This window comes from Phaethon aethereus (genome assembly GCF_964289735.1).
Source record: "Phaethon aethereus genome assembly, chromosome: 37".
NCBI classification, from domain to species: Eukaryota; Metazoa; Chordata; class Aves; order Phaethontiformes; family Phaethontidae; genus Phaethon; species Phaethon aethereus.
The window spans coordinates 23,114-42,185 of record NC_138613.1 but is presented as its reverse complement, the minus strand read 5'-3'; the positions used below and the strand labels follow the sequence as shown (position 1 = coordinate 42,185).

At 73.6% G+C, this 19,072-nt stretch overlaps 1 protein-coding gene across 1 annotated transcript in view; it reads left to right on the top strand.

Annotated features, from left to right (window-relative positions):
• The window catches only part of LOC309414988 (neurexin-2-like), a gene marked incomplete at both ends in the record, with an annotated part of 31,419 nt that overhangs the window by 2,192 nt on the left and 10,155 nt on the right, over window positions 1-19,072 (top strand). Inside the window, 18 exon segments of the mRNA XM_082012373.1 lie at window positions 3,253-3,423; window positions 3,568-3,633; window positions 3,972-4,273; window positions 6,398-6,442; window positions 8,919-9,080; window positions 9,754-9,779; window positions 9,781-10,169; window positions 10,287-10,553; window positions 10,556-10,669; window positions 10,890-10,988; window positions 10,991-11,092; window positions 12,981-13,007; window positions 13,655-13,774; window positions 13,868-13,959; window positions 13,961-14,250; window positions 14,954-15,144; window positions 15,230-15,403; window positions 16,161-16,280. Coding sequence (XP_081868499.1) covers window positions 3,253-3,423; window positions 3,568-3,633; window positions 3,972-4,273; window positions 6,398-6,442; window positions 8,919-9,080; window positions 9,754-9,779; window positions 9,781-10,169; window positions 10,287-10,553; window positions 10,556-10,669; window positions 10,890-10,988; window positions 10,991-11,092; window positions 12,981-13,007; window positions 13,655-13,774; window positions 13,868-13,959; window positions 13,961-14,250; window positions 14,954-15,144; window positions 15,230-15,403; window positions 16,161-16,280 — 2,757 coding nt within the window.

Genomic DNA, 19,072 nt, shown 5'->3' with positions numbered 1-19,072 from the left:
TGCGCGTCTTCACGGCCGCGCTCTCGCGTCCCGCCGCGTCATCACGTCCGCGACGGCGTCGCGCGGCCTCGTGGCGTCGCCCGTCCCGGTGCCCTTGCACGTCCCCGTGTCCTCGTGCGCCCGCACGCTCGCGGGCCCCGCCCCTCTCCAGCCCCCTGTGCCCCGGCGCCCGCCCCGTCTTCGCACGCCCTCGTGCCCTTGCGCGTCCTCGTGCGGCGCGGGGGGCGGGTCGGGGTCGAGGCGGGGCTTTGGGGGCCCCCGGCCCCACACCGGGACCGGCACGCGCCGGTGCTCGCGCCATTGCGCGGCCCGGCGTCCTCGCGCGCCCTCGCGCGGCACCGCGGCCCGGGCGACCCCCGGGGTGGCGGCGGCGGCCGGGCGGGCGCCGGGGTCCCTCGTGCGAGACGCCCCCTCACGCGAGTCCCCGCCGGCGGCCCGGGGACAACCGGCGGCGTCGCCATGGCAACGGCATCCTCCCGGGCCTGTTGCCGGGGCTGGGTTGCCATGGTGACGCCGGGGCTGGGTTGACCCGTTGTCAAGGCCGGTTGCCATGGCGACGGCCGGGCCGCCTGTCTCCCTAGCGACGGTTGCCGGGGCGCGGCGCCGCGGGGATGTTTTTCCACCCGTGTCCTTGAGGGGGGACGGGGATGGGCTGGGGGATGCGGGGTCCCTGGGGGTGCCCCATAGGGTGCACAGTCCTATGGGGTGCACTGTGGGGTGCAGGGCCCCTGTGGGGTGCCCCATAGGGTGCTCAGTCCTATGGGGTGCGCTGTGGGGTGCAGGGCCCCGGTGGGGTGTTATGGGGTGCTGTGGGGTGCCCCATAGGGTGCTCAGTCCTATGGGGTGCGCTGTGGGGTGCAGGGCCCCTGTGGGGTGTTATGGGGCGCTGTGGGGTGCCCCATAGGGTGCGCAGTCCTATGGGGTGTGCTGTGGGGTGCAGGGCCCCGGTGGGGTGTTATGGGGTGCTGTGGGGTGCCCCATAGGGTGCGCAGTCCTATGGGGTGCGCTGTGGGGTGCAGGGCCCCTGTGGGGTGCCCCATAGGGTGCTCAGTCCTATGGGGTGCACTGTGGGGTGCAGGGCCCCTGTGGGGTGCCCCATAGGGTGCTCAGTCCTATGGGGTGCGCTGTGGGGTGCAGGGCCCCTGTGGGGTGCCCCATAGGGTGCGCAGTCCTATGGGGTGCGCTGTGGGGTGCAGGGCCCCGGTGGGGTGTTATGGGGTGCTGTGGGGTGCCCCATAGGGTGCGCAGTCCTATGGGGTGCGCTGTGGGGTGCAGGGCCCCGGTGGGGTGTTATGGGGTGCTGTGGGGTGCCCCATAGGGTGCTCAGTCCTATGGGGTGCGCTGTGGGGTGCAGGGCCCCTGTGGGGTGTTATGGGGTGCTGTGGGGTGCCCCATAGGGTGCGCAGTCCTATGGGGTGTGCTGTGGGGTGCAGGGCCCCGGTGGGGTGTTATGGGGTGCTGTGGGGTGCCCCATAGGGTGCGCAGTCCTATGGGGTGCGCTGTGGGGTGCAGGGCCCCTGTGGGGTGCCCCATAGGGTGCTCAGTCCTATGGGGTGCACTGTGGGGTGCAGGGCCCCTGTGGGGTGCCCCATAGGGTGCTCAGTCCTATGGGGTGCGCTGTGGGGTGCAGGGCCCCTGTGGGGTGCCCCATAGGGTGCGCAGTCCTATGGGGTGCGCTGTGGGGTGCAGGGCCCCGGTGGGGTGCCCCATAGGGTGCTCAGTCCTATGGGGTGCGCTGTGGGGTGCAGGGCCCCGGTGGGGTGCCCCATAGGGTGCGCAGTCCTATGGGGTGCGCTGTGGGGTGCAGGGCCCCGGTGGGGTGTTGTGGGGTGCTGTGGGGTGTGCGTGCACCCCCCGCCGTGCACCGCGCACCCCCGTGCGACACCACCGCCGTGCAAGGCCCCGCCTCCCGCCCCGCCCCCAAGGTCAACCCAAGGTCGCGGGGACCCCCGGGGCTGGGGTGACGTCACCGGGCCGCGCACGAGGGCACGGGGGCCACGCGGGGCACGCGCTCACTAACGCCGCTTCCCTTCCCCCCCGCTCGCCCCGCCGGGACCCGCAGAGGACGATCCCGCGGTGGAGGGTGAGTGGGGGGCGTGCGCGGCGGGGGGAGGGGCGTGCGGGGCGCCACGCGCGGAGCCGGGGGGGGCCCAGGGCGGGGGGGCGCGCGCGGCCCAGCGCCCGCGCCCGGGGCCGTGCGCAAAGGCCGGGACCTGCGCTCGTGCACGGGGCGGGGCTCGCGCAAGGCGCGCGGTGCGCACGGGCCCGGCACGCGCCGGCGGCCGCCTCACCCGCCGCTCCGGCCACGCCCCTCTCCGGCCGCTCGGCGTGACGTCACCCCCGGGCAGCCCAATAGGACGGCGGCGAGCGAACGAAGGGAGGGGCGTTGCGCCGCGAGCCGGTGCGGGCGGGGCTATGCAAAGCGGAGGGCGGCCGGCAGCCAATGGGGAGGAGCTATGAGGCCGGCCGGGATTGGGTGAGCTCTGCCCCGCCCCCCCGCGAGGGGCGGGGCGGGGAGGAGGGGGCGGGGCTCGCGCGAGGCCCTCGTTAGCCCCCGCCGCTCACGAGCCCTGCGGACCCCCCGGGGGGTGGGGGTGGGGTCCCCGCGCGAGGGGGCGCCCCCCCTCGCGCCCCCCCCGTGTCTCCATGCCCTCCCCTCCCCCCCCCTCCCGGCTTTTCCCCCCCACGACAAAAAGGGGGAAAAACCCGCGGGAAGGCGGCGGGTGGGGGAGGGGCGGCGCTGCCGGCGCGGCCCCGCCCCCCCGCACCTGTCCCCGCCCCCCGTATCCGTGTCCCCCGACCCCCCCCCCCCGGCATCGCCCGATGCCGTCACAAGTTAACGCGCTTTAAGTTGTGACGCGGCCCGCGGTGACGCCTCTTCTCTCCCCTCCCCCCGCTGCTTTTGGGGTTGTTTTGGCGCTTTTGGTTGCTGCGGGGGGGTTTGTGCTTTCGCCGCTTTCCCGCCTCGGCGCCGGCTTTGCCCCCCCGCCCCCCCGCGGGATTCTCCCCGTTCCCCCTTTTCGTTTCCTCCCACGACCCCTCCCCCCGCCGGCCGCTTCGCTCTGGGCCGTCCCCGCCGCCCCTCCCCCCGCTCCCGGGGCTTTAACCCTTTCGCCTCTTTCTGCCTTTTCCCGCCCGTAACCGCCTCCCCCCGCCCCCCCCGGCACTTTCGCTTTCTCCCCCCCTCCCCCCGCTTTCCCTTTCTGCCGCCACTTTCGCTTTCCCTCGTTTCGCTTTGGCTCCGCCCCCAAGGTCCCGCCCACCTGCGAGTCACCGGCCAAGGTAATGACGCGCCCCGCCCCCCGCGTGCCGCCCTCGGGCCCCCCTCACCCCCCCGCCCCGTCCTCATCATCGTCATCGTCCTCATCATCGCCATCGCCATCGTCACCCCCGCCCCTCCCCCCCCCATCATGTCTGTGGCTCGTGCGACACGGGGGGCACGGGGGGGGAGGGGCGGCCGCCTCGCACGGGGACGGGGAGGGGGCGGGGGGGGCGGGGGGGGGCGGCCCCTCGCACGAGGACGCGGGTGCCCGCGCGCGGAGCCCCTGACGCCGCCCCCTCCCCCAGGGCCCGCGGAGGTCGCCGAGGGGGGGCCCGGCCGCGGCGCCGGCGAGACCCAGCAGGCGACGAAAGGTCAGTGGGGCGCGACCCCCGCGACCCCCGGGACCCCCCCCCGGCCAAGGGACCCCGGCTGCCCTCGCGCGCCCCGAGCGCGCCGCGTGCCGCGTGCCGGCCGCCCGGCCGAGCCCCCCGCGGCGCGAGGTCCCCGGCGCGAGGTCCCTGTCACAAGGTCCCCGGCGCGATCCCCGGCGCGAGGTGCCCGGCGCGAGGTCCCCGTCACAAGGTCCTCATTGCGAGGTCCCCGTCGCGATCCCTGTCGCAATCCCTGTCGCAAAGCCCCCGTCGCGATCCCCCTCGCGATCCCCGCCGTGACGCCCGCGGCGCCGGGCGCTGACGCGGGGTCCCCGCAGGCCGGGAGGAGTACGTGGCCACCTTCAAGGGCAACGAGTTCTTCTGCTACGACCTGTCGCACAACCCCATCCAGAGCAGCGCGGACGAGCTGACGCTCTCCTTCCGCACGCTGCAGCGCAACGGGCTGCTGCTGCACACCGGCAAGTCGGCCGACTACGTCAACCTCTCGCTGAAGAGCGGCGCCGTCTGGCTCGTCATCAACCTGGGCTCCGGCGCCTTCGAGGCGCTGGTGGAGCCCGTCAACGGCAAGTTCAACGACAACGACTGGCACGACGTGCGCGTCACCCGCAACCTGCGACAGGTAGGGGCGGGGGAGGGGGCTGGGCGCCGGCTGGGGGCGCGGGAGCGCCGGGCGTCTTGGTCGGCTCCCCAACTGGGAGCGCTGGGCGTCTTGGTCAACTCCCCAACTGGGAGCGCTGGGCGTCTTGGTCAACTCCCCAGCTGGGAGCACTGGGCGTCTTGGTCAGTCAACTCCCCAACTGGGAGCGCTGGGCGTCTTGGTCAACTCCCCAACTGGGAGCGCTGGGCGTCTTGGTCAACTCCCCAACTGGGAGCGCTGGGCGTCTTGGTCAGCTCCCCAACTGGGAGCGCTGGGCGTCTTGGTCAGCTCCCCAGCTGGGAGCGCTGGGCGTCTTGGTCAGCTCCCCAACTGGGAGCGCTGGGCGTCTTGGTCAGCTCCCCAGCTGGGAGCGCTGGGCGTCTTGGTCAACTCCCCAGCTGGGAGCGCTGGGCGTCTTGGTCAACTCCCCAACTGGGAGCGCTGGGCGTCTTGGTCAACTCCCCAACTGGGAGCGCTGGGCGTCTTGGTCAACTCCCCAACTGGGAGCGCTGGGCGTCTTGGTCAACTCCCCAGCTGGGAGCGCTGGGCGTCTTGGTCAACTCCCCAACTGGGAGCGCTGGGCGTCTTGGTCAACTCCCCAACTGGGAGCGCTGGGCGTCTTGGTCAACTCCCCAACTGGGAGCGCTGGGCGTCTTGGTCAACTCCCCAGCTGGGAGCACTGGGCGTCTTGGTCAACTCCCCAACTGGGAGCGCTGGGCGTCTTGGTCAACTCCCCAGCTGGGAGCGCTGGGCGTCTTGGTCAACTCCCCAACTGGGAGCACTGGGCGTCTTGGTCAGCTCCCCAACTGGGAGCGCTGGGCGTCTTGGTCAGCTCCCCAACTGGGAGCGCTGGGCGTCTTGTTCGGTCAACTCCCCAACTGGGAGCACTGGGCACCTTGCTCAGCTTCCTGACTGGGAACACTGGGTGTCTTGGTCAACTCCCCAACTGGGAGCACTGGGCGTCTTGTTCGGTCAACTCCCCAACTGGGAGCACTGGGCACCTTGCTCAGCTTCCTGACTGGGAACACTGGGTGTCTTGGTCAACTCCCCAACTGGGAGCACTGGCTGCCTTGCTCATCTCCCCGACTGGGAGCACTGGGAGCACTGGGCACCTGGGTTGGTGAACTCTCCAAGTGGAAGCACTGGGCATCTTGGTCAACTACCTGACTGGGAGCACTGGGTGCCTTCATTGGTCAGCTACCCAACTGGGAGCACTGGGCACCTTGCTCAGCTCCCCTACTGGGAGCACTGGGTGCCTTGGTCAGCTCGCCAACTGGGAGCACTGGGAGCACTGGGCGCCTTGGTCAGTGAACTACCCAACTGGGAGTACTGAGCGCCTTGGTCACCTCCCCAACTGGGAGCACTGGGTGCTGGACCCCAGGGGTGCTCCCCAACTGGGGGCAGTGGGAGCACTGATTGCCTTCGTCAACTACACAACTGGGAGCACTGGGAGCACTGGGTGCCTTGGACAGCTACCCAACTGGGGGTACTGGACACCAGGGGCTGCTCCCCAACTGGGAGCCCCAGATACCTTGGTCCAGTGCCCAACTGGGAGCACTGGGCACCAGGGTCTGCTCCCAAACTGGGAGCGCTGGACATGTTGGTCAACTACCCAACTGGGAGCACTGGGAGCCTTGGACAGCTACTCAACGGGGAGCACTGGGCGCCTTGGTCAATCACCCAACTGGGAGCACTGGGGGCAGCGGGCGCCTTGGTCAGCCACCCAACTGGGGGTGAGGGGCACCGGGGGCTGCTCCCCAACTGGGAGCACTGGGCGCCTTGGTCGACCACCCAGCGGGGAGCACTGGGCGCCCGTGGGATTGGGGGGGGGGGTTTGCCCCCGCCCCCCGCCCCCTCTAACGACTCTCTGCTTCTCTCCCCAAGGGTGGGCGCCCCCCCGCCCCCCCCCACGCAACGCCCCCCCTCCCCGTGCAACGCCCCCCCCCTCTGTGTGCGCGCGTGCGACTAACACGCTTACCGGGGCCCCCCACTAACCTCCCCGCCCCCCGACTAATCCCGGGGGGGTGTCCCCCCCCCCGGCCCCCCCCAACGCCGGGGACGTCACCTCTCGTGTTCTGTGCTCTCTCCGCTGCGCGCCGGCGCCAGCACGCGGGGATCGGCCACGCCATGGTAAACACGCTGCGCTACCTGGTAGTTATCGCTCCGGCGTCACCGCGGCCGCGCCGCGGCCACCCCGCGCGACTCGGGGCCACTCGGGGCGCCCGCCCGGCCGCGGCCCCCCGAGGCGAGAACCGGCCGCTTTCCCCCCGAAACGCCTGCCGGGGGCCGGGGGGGGACACGCTTGTCCTGCGGGGGGGCGGGGGGCCCGAGCCCCGCTTTTGGGGGCGAATCTCTGGGGTTTGGGCCGATCTCCCGCCGGACGCCGTCGGGCCTCGGTTCCGGGGCCAAAACCGGCCGCTTTCCCCCCAAAATCCTGCCCGGGGGCCTGGGTTCTTTCCCTGGAGGGGCGACGTGGGGTCCCGAGCCCCACTTTTTGGGCTGATTTCCTCGGGATTTGGGGCTATTTTGTGCCACCCCCACCCCCCCCCCCGCAGCCAGGTCTCGGCTCCCCAGCGCCAAAACCGGCCGCTTTCCCCCCAGAAAAGCCCCTTCGGGGTCGGGGGGGAATGTTTTTCCGCAAGGGGGCGCTGTGGCGGCCCAAGCCCCGCCTTTTGGGGCGAATTCTTGTGATTTTGGGCAACTTGAGACTCCGCGCCCACGCGGCCGGCCTCAGCTCCCCAGTGCTAAAACCAGCCAGTTTCACCCCAAAACCCCACCCGGGCTCGCGGGGAGGCTGTTTTTCCCCGGGGGGTTGGCGCGAGGTCCCAAACGCCACTTTTTGGGGCGAATTCTTGGCTTTTTGGTCCGTTTGATGCCCCCTCCCCTTGCAGGCAGCCAGGCTTCGGCGCCCCGACCCCGAAACCAGCCAGTTTCCCCCCAAAACCCAGGCTTGGGGGTGGGGTGATCAAGCTGGGGGGGGGGTCGTCTTTTTTTGGGGTGCCCCCTCCCCGAATTGAGGATGGAAATGGCGTTTTCAGGACAAGCCCGTGGGCAGCTGCCGCCCCCCCTTCCCCCCCCCGCAGGCAGCGGGGCCGCCCCCGGCCCCCCGGCCCCGCAGGGATCGGGCCCCGCTGCCTGCGCCGGAGCCCTCGCACGGCTTTGCACGCCTTCGCACGGCCCCGCACGGCTCACTAACACTGTGCCCCCCGGCCTTCCTCCCCCTCCTCCTCCTCCTCCTCCTCCGCCTCCTCCTCCTCCCCACCCCTGGGTGCTGCTGGCGGCGCACCGGGGCCGGCACGGCTGCGGGGTGGGTGCCGGTGTGCGAGGCGCAGGATGGGCGCGCACGTGCGTGCACGGGCGTGCGTTGGTGCGAGGGTCACGCTGGGGCGTGCACGTGTGCATGCGCATCGGCGTGAGCCCAGCCTGGGGCACGCGTGTGCTTGAGCACGCAGCGACGCGTGCTCGCAGCCCGTGCGTGTGCGTGTGCTCACACGCGTGTGCGAGCTGCGCCCGGGCCGCCCCTGTGCCTCCCGCCGCCCCGGTGCTGCCGCTGTCCCTGCTGTCCCCGCACGCCCGCGTGCACGGCTCCTCGCACGTCCTCGCGCGCCCCTGCACGCCCTGGCACACCCCTCGTGCACCCTCGCACGCCCCTTGCACGCCCCTTGCACGCCCCTCGTACACCCTCACACACCCCTCGCACGCCCCTGCACGCCCTCGCACACCCCTTGTACGCCCTCGCACCCCTCGCGCGCCCCTCGCACGCCCCTCGCACGCCCCTCGTACACCCGCACACACCCCTCGCACGCCCTCGCACGCCCTCGCACGCCCTCGCGCGCGCTGAGCCCCACTAACAGCCATTTTTCTGTCTGAGCTTGGTTCTGTCTGAGGACCCCCAAAACTCGTTACTAATCCACCCCCCCCTCCCCGGTGTCACCCCTCGGTGTCACCCTGTCACCCCCGGCCCCTCCCCCCTCGCCACCCCCTCCCCCTCCTCACCCCCCCGGGGGGCTCCTGGGGGGCGGGGTCTCCCGGGGGGCGGGGTCTCCCGGGGGGGAGGGCCCTGAGGCCGCGGCCTCATTAGCGGCGGCCGCTGATGAGCGCTGATCGCCCCGGGCGGGGGCGGGGCGCGGCCCGGCCCGGCCCGGGGGGCACCGGCCGCGGGGGTCCGTGTCCCCCCGCACCCGGCCGGGGCCCCGTAGCTGCGCCCAGGGGCACCCTTGGGCCGCCCCGAGACCCCCGGTGTGCCCCCCCGGGGGTGCCCCAGCCCCCCCGGGCGCCTCCCGAGACCCCCGGCCCGCCCCCCCGTGCCCCCTCACCCGCCCCATATCCCATCCACGCCCCCACCGCTGCCCCTGTCCCCCCCATTACCGCCCCTCCGCCCCCCTCGCCCCATCACTCCCCACATCCCCATCCCCCCCCCCGCCCGTCACCGCCATATTGCCCCCCATTGCCCTCCGTCGTCCCCACCGTCCCCCCACAGCCCCGTTCCCCCCCCATCGCCCCCAGCCTCCCGGGTACCGCCCCCAGCCCCCCCCACCCCTTTTGGGGTCCCCCCCCAGACACAGAAATGGCTGCGGCGGGCAGGCGGGGGGGGCCCCCGCTGAGGCCGGGCGCGCTCGTGCCGCAGGTGACGATCTCGGTGGACGGGATCCTGACGACGACGGGGTACACGCAGGAGGACTACACCATGCTGGGCTCCGACGACTTCTTCTACGTGGGGGGGTCCCCCAACACCGCCGACCTGCCCGGCTCCCCCGTCAGCAACAACTTCATGGGCTGCCTGAAGGACGTGAGCGCGGGGGTGTGGGGTGCCGGGGGGCACAGGGAGCACTGGGGTGCATGGGGGCGTGGGGAGCACTGGGGTGCACGGGGATGTGGGGTGCATGGGTGCACGGGGAACACTGGGGTGCACGGGGAGGTGGGGTGCATGGGTGCACGGGGAGTACTGGGGTGCACAGGGACGTGGGGTGCACAGGGACGTGGGGAGCACGGGGGTGCACAGGGAGCACTGGGGTGCACGGGGACATGGGGTGCACGGGGACATGGGGAGCACTGGGGTGCACGGGGAGCACTGGGGTGCATGTGGACATGGGGTGCACGGGGAGCACTGGGGTGCACGGGGATGTGGGGTGCATGGGTGCACGGGGAGCACAGGGAGCACCGGGGTGCACGGGGACACGGGGTGCACGGGGATGTGGGGTGCATGGGTGCACGGGGAGCACCGGGGTGCACGGGGACACGGGGTGCACGGGGATGTGGGGTGCATGGGTGCACGGGGAGCACCGGGGTGCACGGGGACACGGGGTGCACGGGGATGTGGGGTGCATGGGTGCACGGGGAGCACCGGGGTGCACGGGGACACGGGGTGCACGGGGATGTGGGGTGCACGGGGACACGGGGTGCACGGGGTCCGGTGCCGCGGGCCAGGGGCGCCCGTGGGACACGCCCCCCGCCCCCCCCAGGTGGTCTACAAGAACAACGACTTCAAGCTTGTCGCGCCTGGCGCAGGAGGGCGACGGGCGCGTGACGCTGCACGGGGCGCTGCTCTTCCGCTGCGAGGCCGTGGCCGCCCTGGAGCCCGTCACCTTCGGCACGCCGCAGGCCTTCCTGGCGCTGCCGGCGTGGCGCGCGGCGCGCGCCGGCTCCGTCTCCTTCGACTTCCGCACCACCGAGGCCAACGGGCTCCTGCTCTTCGCCCAGGGGCGGCCGCGGGGGTCCGGCCGCCCCCGGCCCGACTACTTCGCCCTGGAGCTGCTGGACGGGCACCTCTACCTGCTGCTGGACATGGGCTCCGGCGGCGTCAAGGTGCGCGCCAGCGCCCGCAAGGTCACGGACGGCGAGTGGTGCCACGTGGACGTGCAGCGGGACGGGCGGAAAGGTGCGGGGGCCGCGAGGGCGCCGGCGCGGGGAGGGGCGGCCGCGCGCGGTGGGGGGGGGGCGGGCGGGCGCGCCCCGGGGTCCCCGCGGCGCCCCCGACGCCGCCGGTGCCCCCCAGGCTCGGTGTCGGTGAACAGCCGCAGCACCCCTTTCCTGGCGAGCGGCGAGAGCGAGGTGCTGGACCTGGACTCGGAGCTGTACCTGGGGGGGCTCCCCGAGGGGCGGCCGGGCCCCCCGCTGCCCCCCGAGCTCTGGACGGCCTTTCTGCGCTACGGCTACGTGGGCTGCGTCCGCGACCTCTTCGTCAACGGCCGCAGCCAGGACGTGCGGCGGCTGGCGGAGGAGCAGGCCGCCCCGGGGGTCGCCCCCTTCTGCGCCCGCGAGCCCCCCGGCACTGCGCCAGCGGGCCCTGCCGCAACGGGGGGCTCTGCCGCGAGGGCTGGAACCGCTTCGTCTGCGACTGCCTCGGCACCGGCTACCTGGGACCCCGCTGCGAGACCGGTGCGTGGCCGCGGGGGGTGGTCCTGGGGAGGGGGCACCCGGGGTGCTGGGGGTCTGCGGTGACGGGGTCCCCCCAATAGCCCCAGTGTGCGGTGACGGGGGTCCCCCTGATCGCCCCGGTGTGCGGTGACAGGGGGTCCCCCCGATCGCCCCGGTGCGCGGTGACGGGGGTCCCCCCGATCTCCCCGCTGCGCGGCGGCGTGACGGGGGTCCCCCGCAGAGGCGGCGGTGCTGAGCTACGACGGCAGCATGTACCTGAAGATCCTGGTGCCGGGGGCGGCGCAGACGGAGGCGGAGGACGTGGCCCTGCGCTTCATGTCCCCCGCGCCTACGGCCTCGTCCTGGCCACCACGTCGCGGCAGTCGGCCGACACGCTGCGGCTCGAGCTGGACGGGGGCCGCATGAAGCTCACCGTCAACCTGGGTGAGCCCCCCGGCACCCCCGACCCCGGCGCGGTCCGCGACGGCGCGCGCGCGGCGGGGTCCCCGGAACGGCCCCCGGAGCGGTGCCCGAGGCGGCGCTCGTGACCCCGGAACGGTCCCCGAAGTGATGCTGGAGTCGGTGCTGGGACCTCGAAACGGTGCCCGGGACCCCAAAATTGCACCTGAGACCCCAAACCGGGCCGGGTCCCCCAAACGGCACCTCTGGGGGGCGTCACCAGAGCCAACTCGGGCACCCACGTCCCTGTCGGGTCCCATGTCCGTCTGTCCGTCCCCCCCCGCCGGGTTTGGAGCCTTCGTGACCCCCCCGCTGCCACTTGGGGCATGGCGCCGGGACCCCCCGGAGGGGCTGGGATCCCCCCCAGGGATCTGGGATCCCCCAGGGTCGGGGTCTCCCTGCAGCCACACGCAGGGTGGGTGGACCCCCACGCGGCTGCAGGTCCTCTGTGGGCTCGGGGACCCCCCACGGGATTGGGGTTCCCCCCTGCAGCCCCACAGCACTGGGGACCCCCCGAGGGGTTGGGGACCCCCCATGGGATCGGGATCCCCCCTGCAGCCCTGGGGACCCCCCAATGGGGCTGCAGCCCCCCTGCACGGTTGGGGACCCCCCCGTGGGATTGGGGATCCCCCTGCAGCCCTGGGGACCCCCTCGTGGGATTGGGGTCCCCGCGGGTCCCGGCGCGTTTGCCCCCCCGCCCCGCAGCGGTTGACGAGGGGGGGGCCCAGCCCTGGGGCGCCCGATCCCCCCGGATCCCCCCGATCCCCCGGGATCCCTCGCACCCCCCGGGCTGGGCCCTGCGAGGTGGCCGGGACCCCCCGCGAGGTGCCTCTGAGACCCCCCAGGACCCCCCGGCACAGGCTGCTCCTGTGCTGGGCCCCAGCCCAGCCCCCCCCGCTCAGTCCCCATCTTTATCCCAGGCCCAGTCCCCATCCCCAGTCCTATCCCAGTTCCATCCCAGTACAATCACATTCCATCCCAGTCTCATCCCAGTCCAATCGCAGTCCCATTCCATTTCAGTCCCCATCCCCAGTCCCATCCCCAGTCCCATCCCAGTCCCGTCCCAGTCCCCATCTCAGTCCCATCCCAGTCCCGTCCCAGTCCCATCTCAGTCCCATCCCAGTCCCAGTCCCGTCCCAGTGCTGTCCCAATCCCCCTCCTCAGTCCCATCCCATCTCCAGTTCCCATCTCCAGTTCCCATCTCCAGTTCCCATCTCCAGTCCATCCCAGTCCCCATCTCAGTCCCATCCCAGTCCCAGTCCCGTCCCAGTCCTGTCCCAATCCCCCTCTCCAGTCCCATCCCATCTCCAGTTCCCATCTCCAGTTCCCATCTCCAGTCCCCCTCTCCAGTCCCATCCCAGTCCCAGTCCCCCTCTCTAGTCCCATCCCAGTCCCCATCTCAGTCACATCCCAGTCCCAGTCCCGTCCCGGTCCCGTCCCAATCCCCCTCTCCAGTCCCATCCCATCTCCAGTTCCCATCTCCAGTTCCCATCTCCAGTCCCCCTCTCCAGTTCCATCCCAGTCCCAGTCCCCCTCTCTAGTCCCATCCCAGTCCCCATCTCAGTCCCATCCCAGTCCCGTCCCAGTCCCGTCCCAATCCCCCTCTCCAGTCCCATCCCATCTCCAGTTCCCATCTCCAGTTCCCATCTCCAGTCCCATCCCAGTCCCCATCTCAGTCACATCCCAGTCCCAGTCCCGTCCCGTCCCGTCCCAATCCCCCTCTCCAGTCCCATCCCAGTCCCATCCCAGTCCCATCCAGTCCCGTCCCCGCTGGCACCTCGCGCCGCCCGTCCCGGCCGCCCCCCCTCGTCCCCGGGGCGGTGACGCCGGCTGCGGCTCCGAAGGGCCTGATCCTGCTCTCTTCTCTCCCCAGACTGCGTGCGCGTGGGCTGCCACCCCAGTAAGTGTGCGCCCCCCCCGGGCCCCCCGTAGGGTCTGCGCACCCCCCCGTGCCCGGGGGTCCCGCGAGGCCGCGGCCGCGCACACGCGCGCGCGAGGCGTGCGCGGGGCGGGGCGCGGGTGCACGAGGCCCCGCGCGTGCGGGCGCGGCTCAGCCCCCCCCGCCGGGGGCACGCGCGCGTGCGGGGGCCGGGGGCGCGCAGACGCGCGCGCGCGAGGCCTCGCGTCGCGCGCGCCCCGGCGAGGACGCCGGCCGTGCCGGGGGGCGGCGGCGGCACGAGGGCGCGTGCGCGGGGGGGGCGGGGGGGCCGCGCGCGCGACGGCCGTGCCCGGCGCGCGACAGCCAGCTCCGGACTCAGGTGAGCGGGGGGTCCCCACGCGAGGGGAGGGGCCCGGGGGGTGGGAGCACGTGGGCGTCGGGACGCGCCCGCGCGCACGCCCCCGTTCTGCGCACGTGCCGCGGCGGCGCGCGCAGTCGCTCCGCGGGCGCGCAGGGGTACGCGCGCACCCCCCCGCACGCGCCCCCCCGTTTCCCTCCCCACGGGGCCCCGGGGGGGTCCGCGCGCGCGGCGTTCGCCGGAGCGGGTGCGGGGGGCTTTCGGGGGGTGGGGGGGTGGTGTGCGCGGCCCGGCTGACCCCCGCCCCCAGGCAAGGGCCCCGAGACCCTCTTCGCGGGGCAGAAGCTGGACGACAACGAGTGGCACACGGTGCGGGTGGCGCGGCGCGGGCGCAACCTCCAGCTCTCCGTCGACAACGTCACCGTGGAAGGTGCCGGCGCGCGGGGGGGGGGCGGCGGGGGGCGGCGGGGCGGGGGGGGGCGCGGCGGGGACGCCCACCGCCGCCCCCCGCCCGCCCCCGCAGGGCAGATGTCGGGCGCCCACACCCGCCTGGAGTTCCACAACATCGAGACGGGCATCGTGACGGAGCGGCGCTTCCTGGCCGCCGCGCCCTCCAAACTTCCTGGGCCACCTGAGCGGGCTCCTCTTCAACGGGCGGCCCTACCTGGACCTCTGCAAGAACGGCGACATCAGCTCCTGCGAGCTCAACGCGCGCTTCGGCCGCCGCGCCATCGTGGCCGACCCGGTGGCCTTCGGCGGGCGCGGCTCCTACGTGGCGCTGGCCACGCTGCAGGCCTACGCCTCCATGCACCTCTTCTTCCAGTTCAAGACCACCGCGCCCGACGGCCTCATCCTCTTCAACAGCGGCAACGGCAACGACTTCCTCGTCGTCGAGCTCGTTAAGGGGTGAGGGCGCGTCTCCGGGGGGGCGGCCGGGGCGGCCCGGGGAGCTCCGGACCTCCTGGGGGCCCCGACCCCCCCCGGGGACCTCGGGGAGCTCCGGACCTCCTGGGGGTCCCGACCCCCCCCCGGGGACCCCGACCCCCCCCCGGGGACCCCAACCCCCCCGGGGACCCCCTCCCCATGGTGCCCGCCAGGCCTCAGGCCCTGCCCCCTTGGCCCCGTCCCCACCCCTGCTGATGAGGCCCCGCCCAGTTGTCTCAGGCTCCTCCTCCTTGGGTCAGGCCCCCCTCGGATCAGGCCCCTCCCCATTTGACCACACCCCTAGGTGAGGCCACGCCCCCCATTGCAGGTGCTGCCATCCTGTCTCTGACTGGGGGGCCGCCCCCTTGGCTCAGACCCCTCCCCATTCGACCACACCCCAGCTCGGGCCACTCCCCCCCGGTCGCAGAGGCCGCCTTCGTGCCTTCGACTTGGGGGGCCGCCCCCTTGGCTCAGGCTCCTCCCCCTCTTACCAGACCCCTCCCCATTCGACCACACCCCAGCTCGGGCCACTCCCCCCCGGTCGCAGACGCCGCCTTCGTGCCTTCGCCTTGGGGGGCCGCCCCCTCGGCTCGGGCGCCGCCCCCTTGGCGCAGGCCCCTCCCCCGCCCTGGCCCCGCCCCCGCCGCGCCCGCGGCCCCGCCCGGCTCAGGCCCCGCCCCCCCAGGTACATCCACTACGTTTTCGACCTGGGCGACGGCCCCTCGCTCATGAAGGGCAACTCGGAGCAGCCGCTGCACGACGGGCGCTGGCACGAGGTGTCGGTGGCCCGCGAGGGCGGCACCCTGCACGGGCTGCGGGTGGACGGGCGCCCCGTCACCCAGCACGGCCAGGGCGCCCGCAACCTCGACCTCAAGGGTGAGCGGGGCGGCCGCGGGGCGGGGGGCGGCGCGGGGCGGGGGGCGGCCGCGTCACCCCGGTGACCCCCCCGCCGCCCCCCCAGGGGAGCTGTACGTCGGGGGCGTCAGCAAGGGGCTGCTGGGGCGGCTGCCCAAGCTGGTGGCGTCGCGCGGGGGCTTCCAGGGCTGCCTGGCCTCGCTCGACCTCAACGGCCGCCTGCCCGACCTGCTGGCCGACGCGCTGCACCGCGTGGGCCACGTGCAGCGCGGCTGCGACGGTGAGGGGCGCGGGGGGCGCGGGTGCAGGAGGGGCACGGGGAGGGGGTACGGGGGTGCACAGGGGTGCAGGAGGGCGCGTGGGGGTGTGGGGGGGGTGCGTGGGGGTGCAGGAGGGGGTACTGGGGTGCAAAGGGGTGCAGGAGGGGGTACGCTGGTACCCGGGGGTGCACAGGGGTGCAGGAGGGCACGTGGGGGTGTAGGGGTGCGGGGGGGTGTAGGCGGGGGTACTGGGGTGCACAGGGGTGTAGGGGGGTGCAGGAGGGTGCGTGGGGGTGTAGGAGGGGGTACGGGGATGGATGGGGTGCAGGAAGGAGGATCGGGGGACACGGGAGTGCAGGGGAGGACACGGTGCCGAGGGAGGGTGCAGGAGGGGGTGAGTGGGGGTAGGGGGGTGCAGGAGGGGGCACGGGGAGGGGGTACGGGGGTGCACAAGGGTGCAGGAGGGTGCAGGGGGGTGCGCAAGGGCACGCGAGGGTGCTCGCAGGGTGCCCAGGGGACTGCGGGGCTGGGCACGGGCACCCAAGGGTGCTCGGGGCACGTGGGGTGTGCACGCGGGGGTGGCGTGGAGGGCGCACGAGGGGTTTCACGAGGGCGCTCGGCGGCGGACGGGCGCACCGGGGCGTGCGCGGGGCGCGCAAAGGCGGGCGGGCGCACGAGGGTGCACGAGGGTGCAGAGGGGCGGACGGGGTGCACGGGGACACCCGGGGCCGGGGGGGGGGGAAGGGGGGGGCACCCCAGTGACGCCGGCGCCCGCAGGCCCGAGCACGACGTGCACGGAGGAGTCGTGCGCCAACCAGGGCGTCTGCCTGCAGCAGTGGGACGGCTTCACGTGCGACTGCACCATGACCTCGTACGGGGGCCCCGTCTGCAACGACCGTGAGTGGGGGGGGCGCGGGGGGGCGCGGGGGGGCGCGGGGGGGCGCGGGCGTCCCCAGCGCCCTCGCAGGGCGGCGTGGCCCCGAGCCGCTCGTGCGAGCCGTGCGCGCCTTGCACGGGACGCGCGTGTCCCTCGCGCCGGGCGCGCGTAGGGCCGCCTCCCTCGCGCGGCGTGCGCGCGGCCCCGTGCCCCTCGCGCGGGACACGCGTGTCCCCTGCGCCGGGCGTCCGTGCCCCTCGCGTGACGTCTGCGTGCCCCCCGGGTCCCTTGCACGGGGTTATACGGCCCCGTGGGCCTCGCACGGGACACGCGTGTCCCTCGCACGGGGTCCCCGTGTCCCCAGGCCATCACGGCCCAGGTGAGTGCTGGGCGGAGCCAGCCCCCCCGTTTGCACACGCGTGTGGGGCACGAGGGCGTGCGAGGGCCAGGGATGTGACGCTCCGGGGGACCCAGGCGTCCCCGGGTCCTGCTCGCCCCACAGCCCCCCCTCGCCTCTGGGGGACCCAGGGGTCTGGGGGCCGCACCCCCCAGCTCCGACCCACTGGTCCATGGGGCGTCCGTGGGGCAGGATGTGGGGCACGGTGATGCCGTGGGGCAGGACGGGGCTCACAGCGACGCTGGGATGGGGGGCTGGATGCTGCTGTGGGTCGCCGTGGGGGTACCGGGGGTCGTTGGGAGCTGCCGTGGGGCTGCTGCGGCTCCTGCTGGGCAGCTGTGGGTCCCCGTGGGCTGCCGTGGGGCTCTGTGGGTCGCAGGGGGTCTCTATGCGTCCCCGCGAGGCTGCTGTGGGTCTCCACCGACCCCCGGCGGGGCCCCGCCGCTCGCCGTGGGGCTGCCGGGGGTGTCCGTGGGTTCCCCCCGTGGGTCGCGGCGTGGCCCCTCCCCCCGCAGGCCCCTCCTCCCTCCCCTCCCCCCTCCCCCGCCCCTCCCGCTGCAGCACCCGCCGCCGCCGCCGCCCCACGGCCGCCCGCCGCCCCACCGCGCCCCACCGCGCCCCACCGCCGCGCCGACCCGCCGCGCCCCACAGCTGCAGCCGGAGCCGCCCAGGCCAGAGCCCCCCCCGGCCCCATCCTCATCCTCCCGCAGCCCCCGGCCTCCGCCCCACATCTTGCATCCTCCACCCCCCGTCTTCCATCCTCCGCCCCACATCCCCCCGGCTTCTGCCCCGCAGCCTCCCATCCTCCATCTCCCCCTTCTCCGCCCCACATCCCGCATCCTCCATCTCCCCCCGCCCCACATCCTCCATCCCGCATCCTCCATCCTCCGCCCCACATCCTCCGCTCCGCATCCTCCATTCCCCCAGCCCCGCATCCTCCATCCCGCATCCTCCATCCCCCCAGCCCCACATCCTCCATCCCCCCAGCCCCACATCCTCCATCCCACATCCTCCATCCATCCCCCCAGCCCCACATCCTCCATCCCCCCAGCCCCACATCCTCCATCCCGCATCCTCCATCCCCCCAGCCCCACATCCTCCATCCCGCATCCTCCATCCCCCCAGCCCCACGTCCCCCCAGCCCCACGTCCTCCATCCCGCATCCCCCCAGCCCCGCATCCCCCCAGCCCCGCATCCCCCAGGCCCCCATCTCCCCCGGACCATGCTCGACCCCCTCTGAGCAACCCCCGCGCCCCCCCCGCTGGCCCCCCCCGCCCCGGCGCCCCCCCTCGCCCCCCCCCCGCATGCTGTGAGCCCCGGGGGGGGGATCCAGACCCCCCGCGGGGGGGGCGCTCGGCACCCCCCGGCCCCGCGCCCCAAGGGGGGGTCGGGACCCCCCAGGCCCTTTGGGGACGTCTGGGGAGCTCCCACTTTTCCAGGGGGGGCTGCCCCCCAGCCCCATTTTGGGGGTCATTTGGCCCCCCCAGCCCTGTTCTAGGGGGAGATTTTGGCCATACCCCCCAGCCCCATTTGGGGGACATTTAGCACCCCCAGCCCCATTTTAGGAGGATTTGGGGTAACCTGGGCCCCCTCAGTCCCATTTTGGGGGGATTTCCCCCCCTACACACCCCATTTTAGGGGGATTTGGGGTAACTCGGCCCCCCAGACCCATTTTAGGGGGATTTGGGGTAACTCGGGGCCTCCCCCAGCCCCATTTTTGGGGTGACCGCCCCGTGGGTGGACTTTGAGGTCCTTTAGCCCCTCTGGGGGGGTATTCGGGGACACCCCAGCCCTTGTGGGGTGACCCGGGGCCCAGTTTTGGGGGGATTTGGGGCTCCTCTGGCCTGAGATCGGGGTAATTTGGAGCTGCCCCCAGCCCCATTTTCAGGGTGACTCGAGGCCCCACCGGAGCAATTTTGGGCTCACACCCCCCCCCAACGCGTTTCAAGGCTCCACACCCCCCCAGCCCCATTTTGGGGTGCACCCCCCAGGCCACATTTGGGGGCAAACCCCTTAATCACAATTTGGGGGGGCAACACCTCCCTAGACCCTATTTTGGGGCGCAGCTCCTCCCCTTCAAGCCACATTTGGGGGCTCCAGCCCTCTAGACCACCTTTTGGGGTGCCAGACCCCTCGCAGACCCCATTCTAGGGTGCAATCCCCCCCCCCGGGCCACAGCTTGGGGCGCAGCCGTGCCCCCCGGGCCACAAGCACCCCCGCAGACCCCATTTTGGGGTGCAGTTCCCCCCCCCCCCGACCCCGTTTTGGGGCTCGGTCCTCCCCATAGCCCATTTTGGGGCGCACCCCCCCTCCCTTCGCCCTCCCCCCCGCCCCATTTGCCCCCCCCCCCCCCCCCGCTCATTCCGGGGTCCCACCCCGCCCCACGTCAGCTCTGCCCCCCGGCGCGGGGGCGCC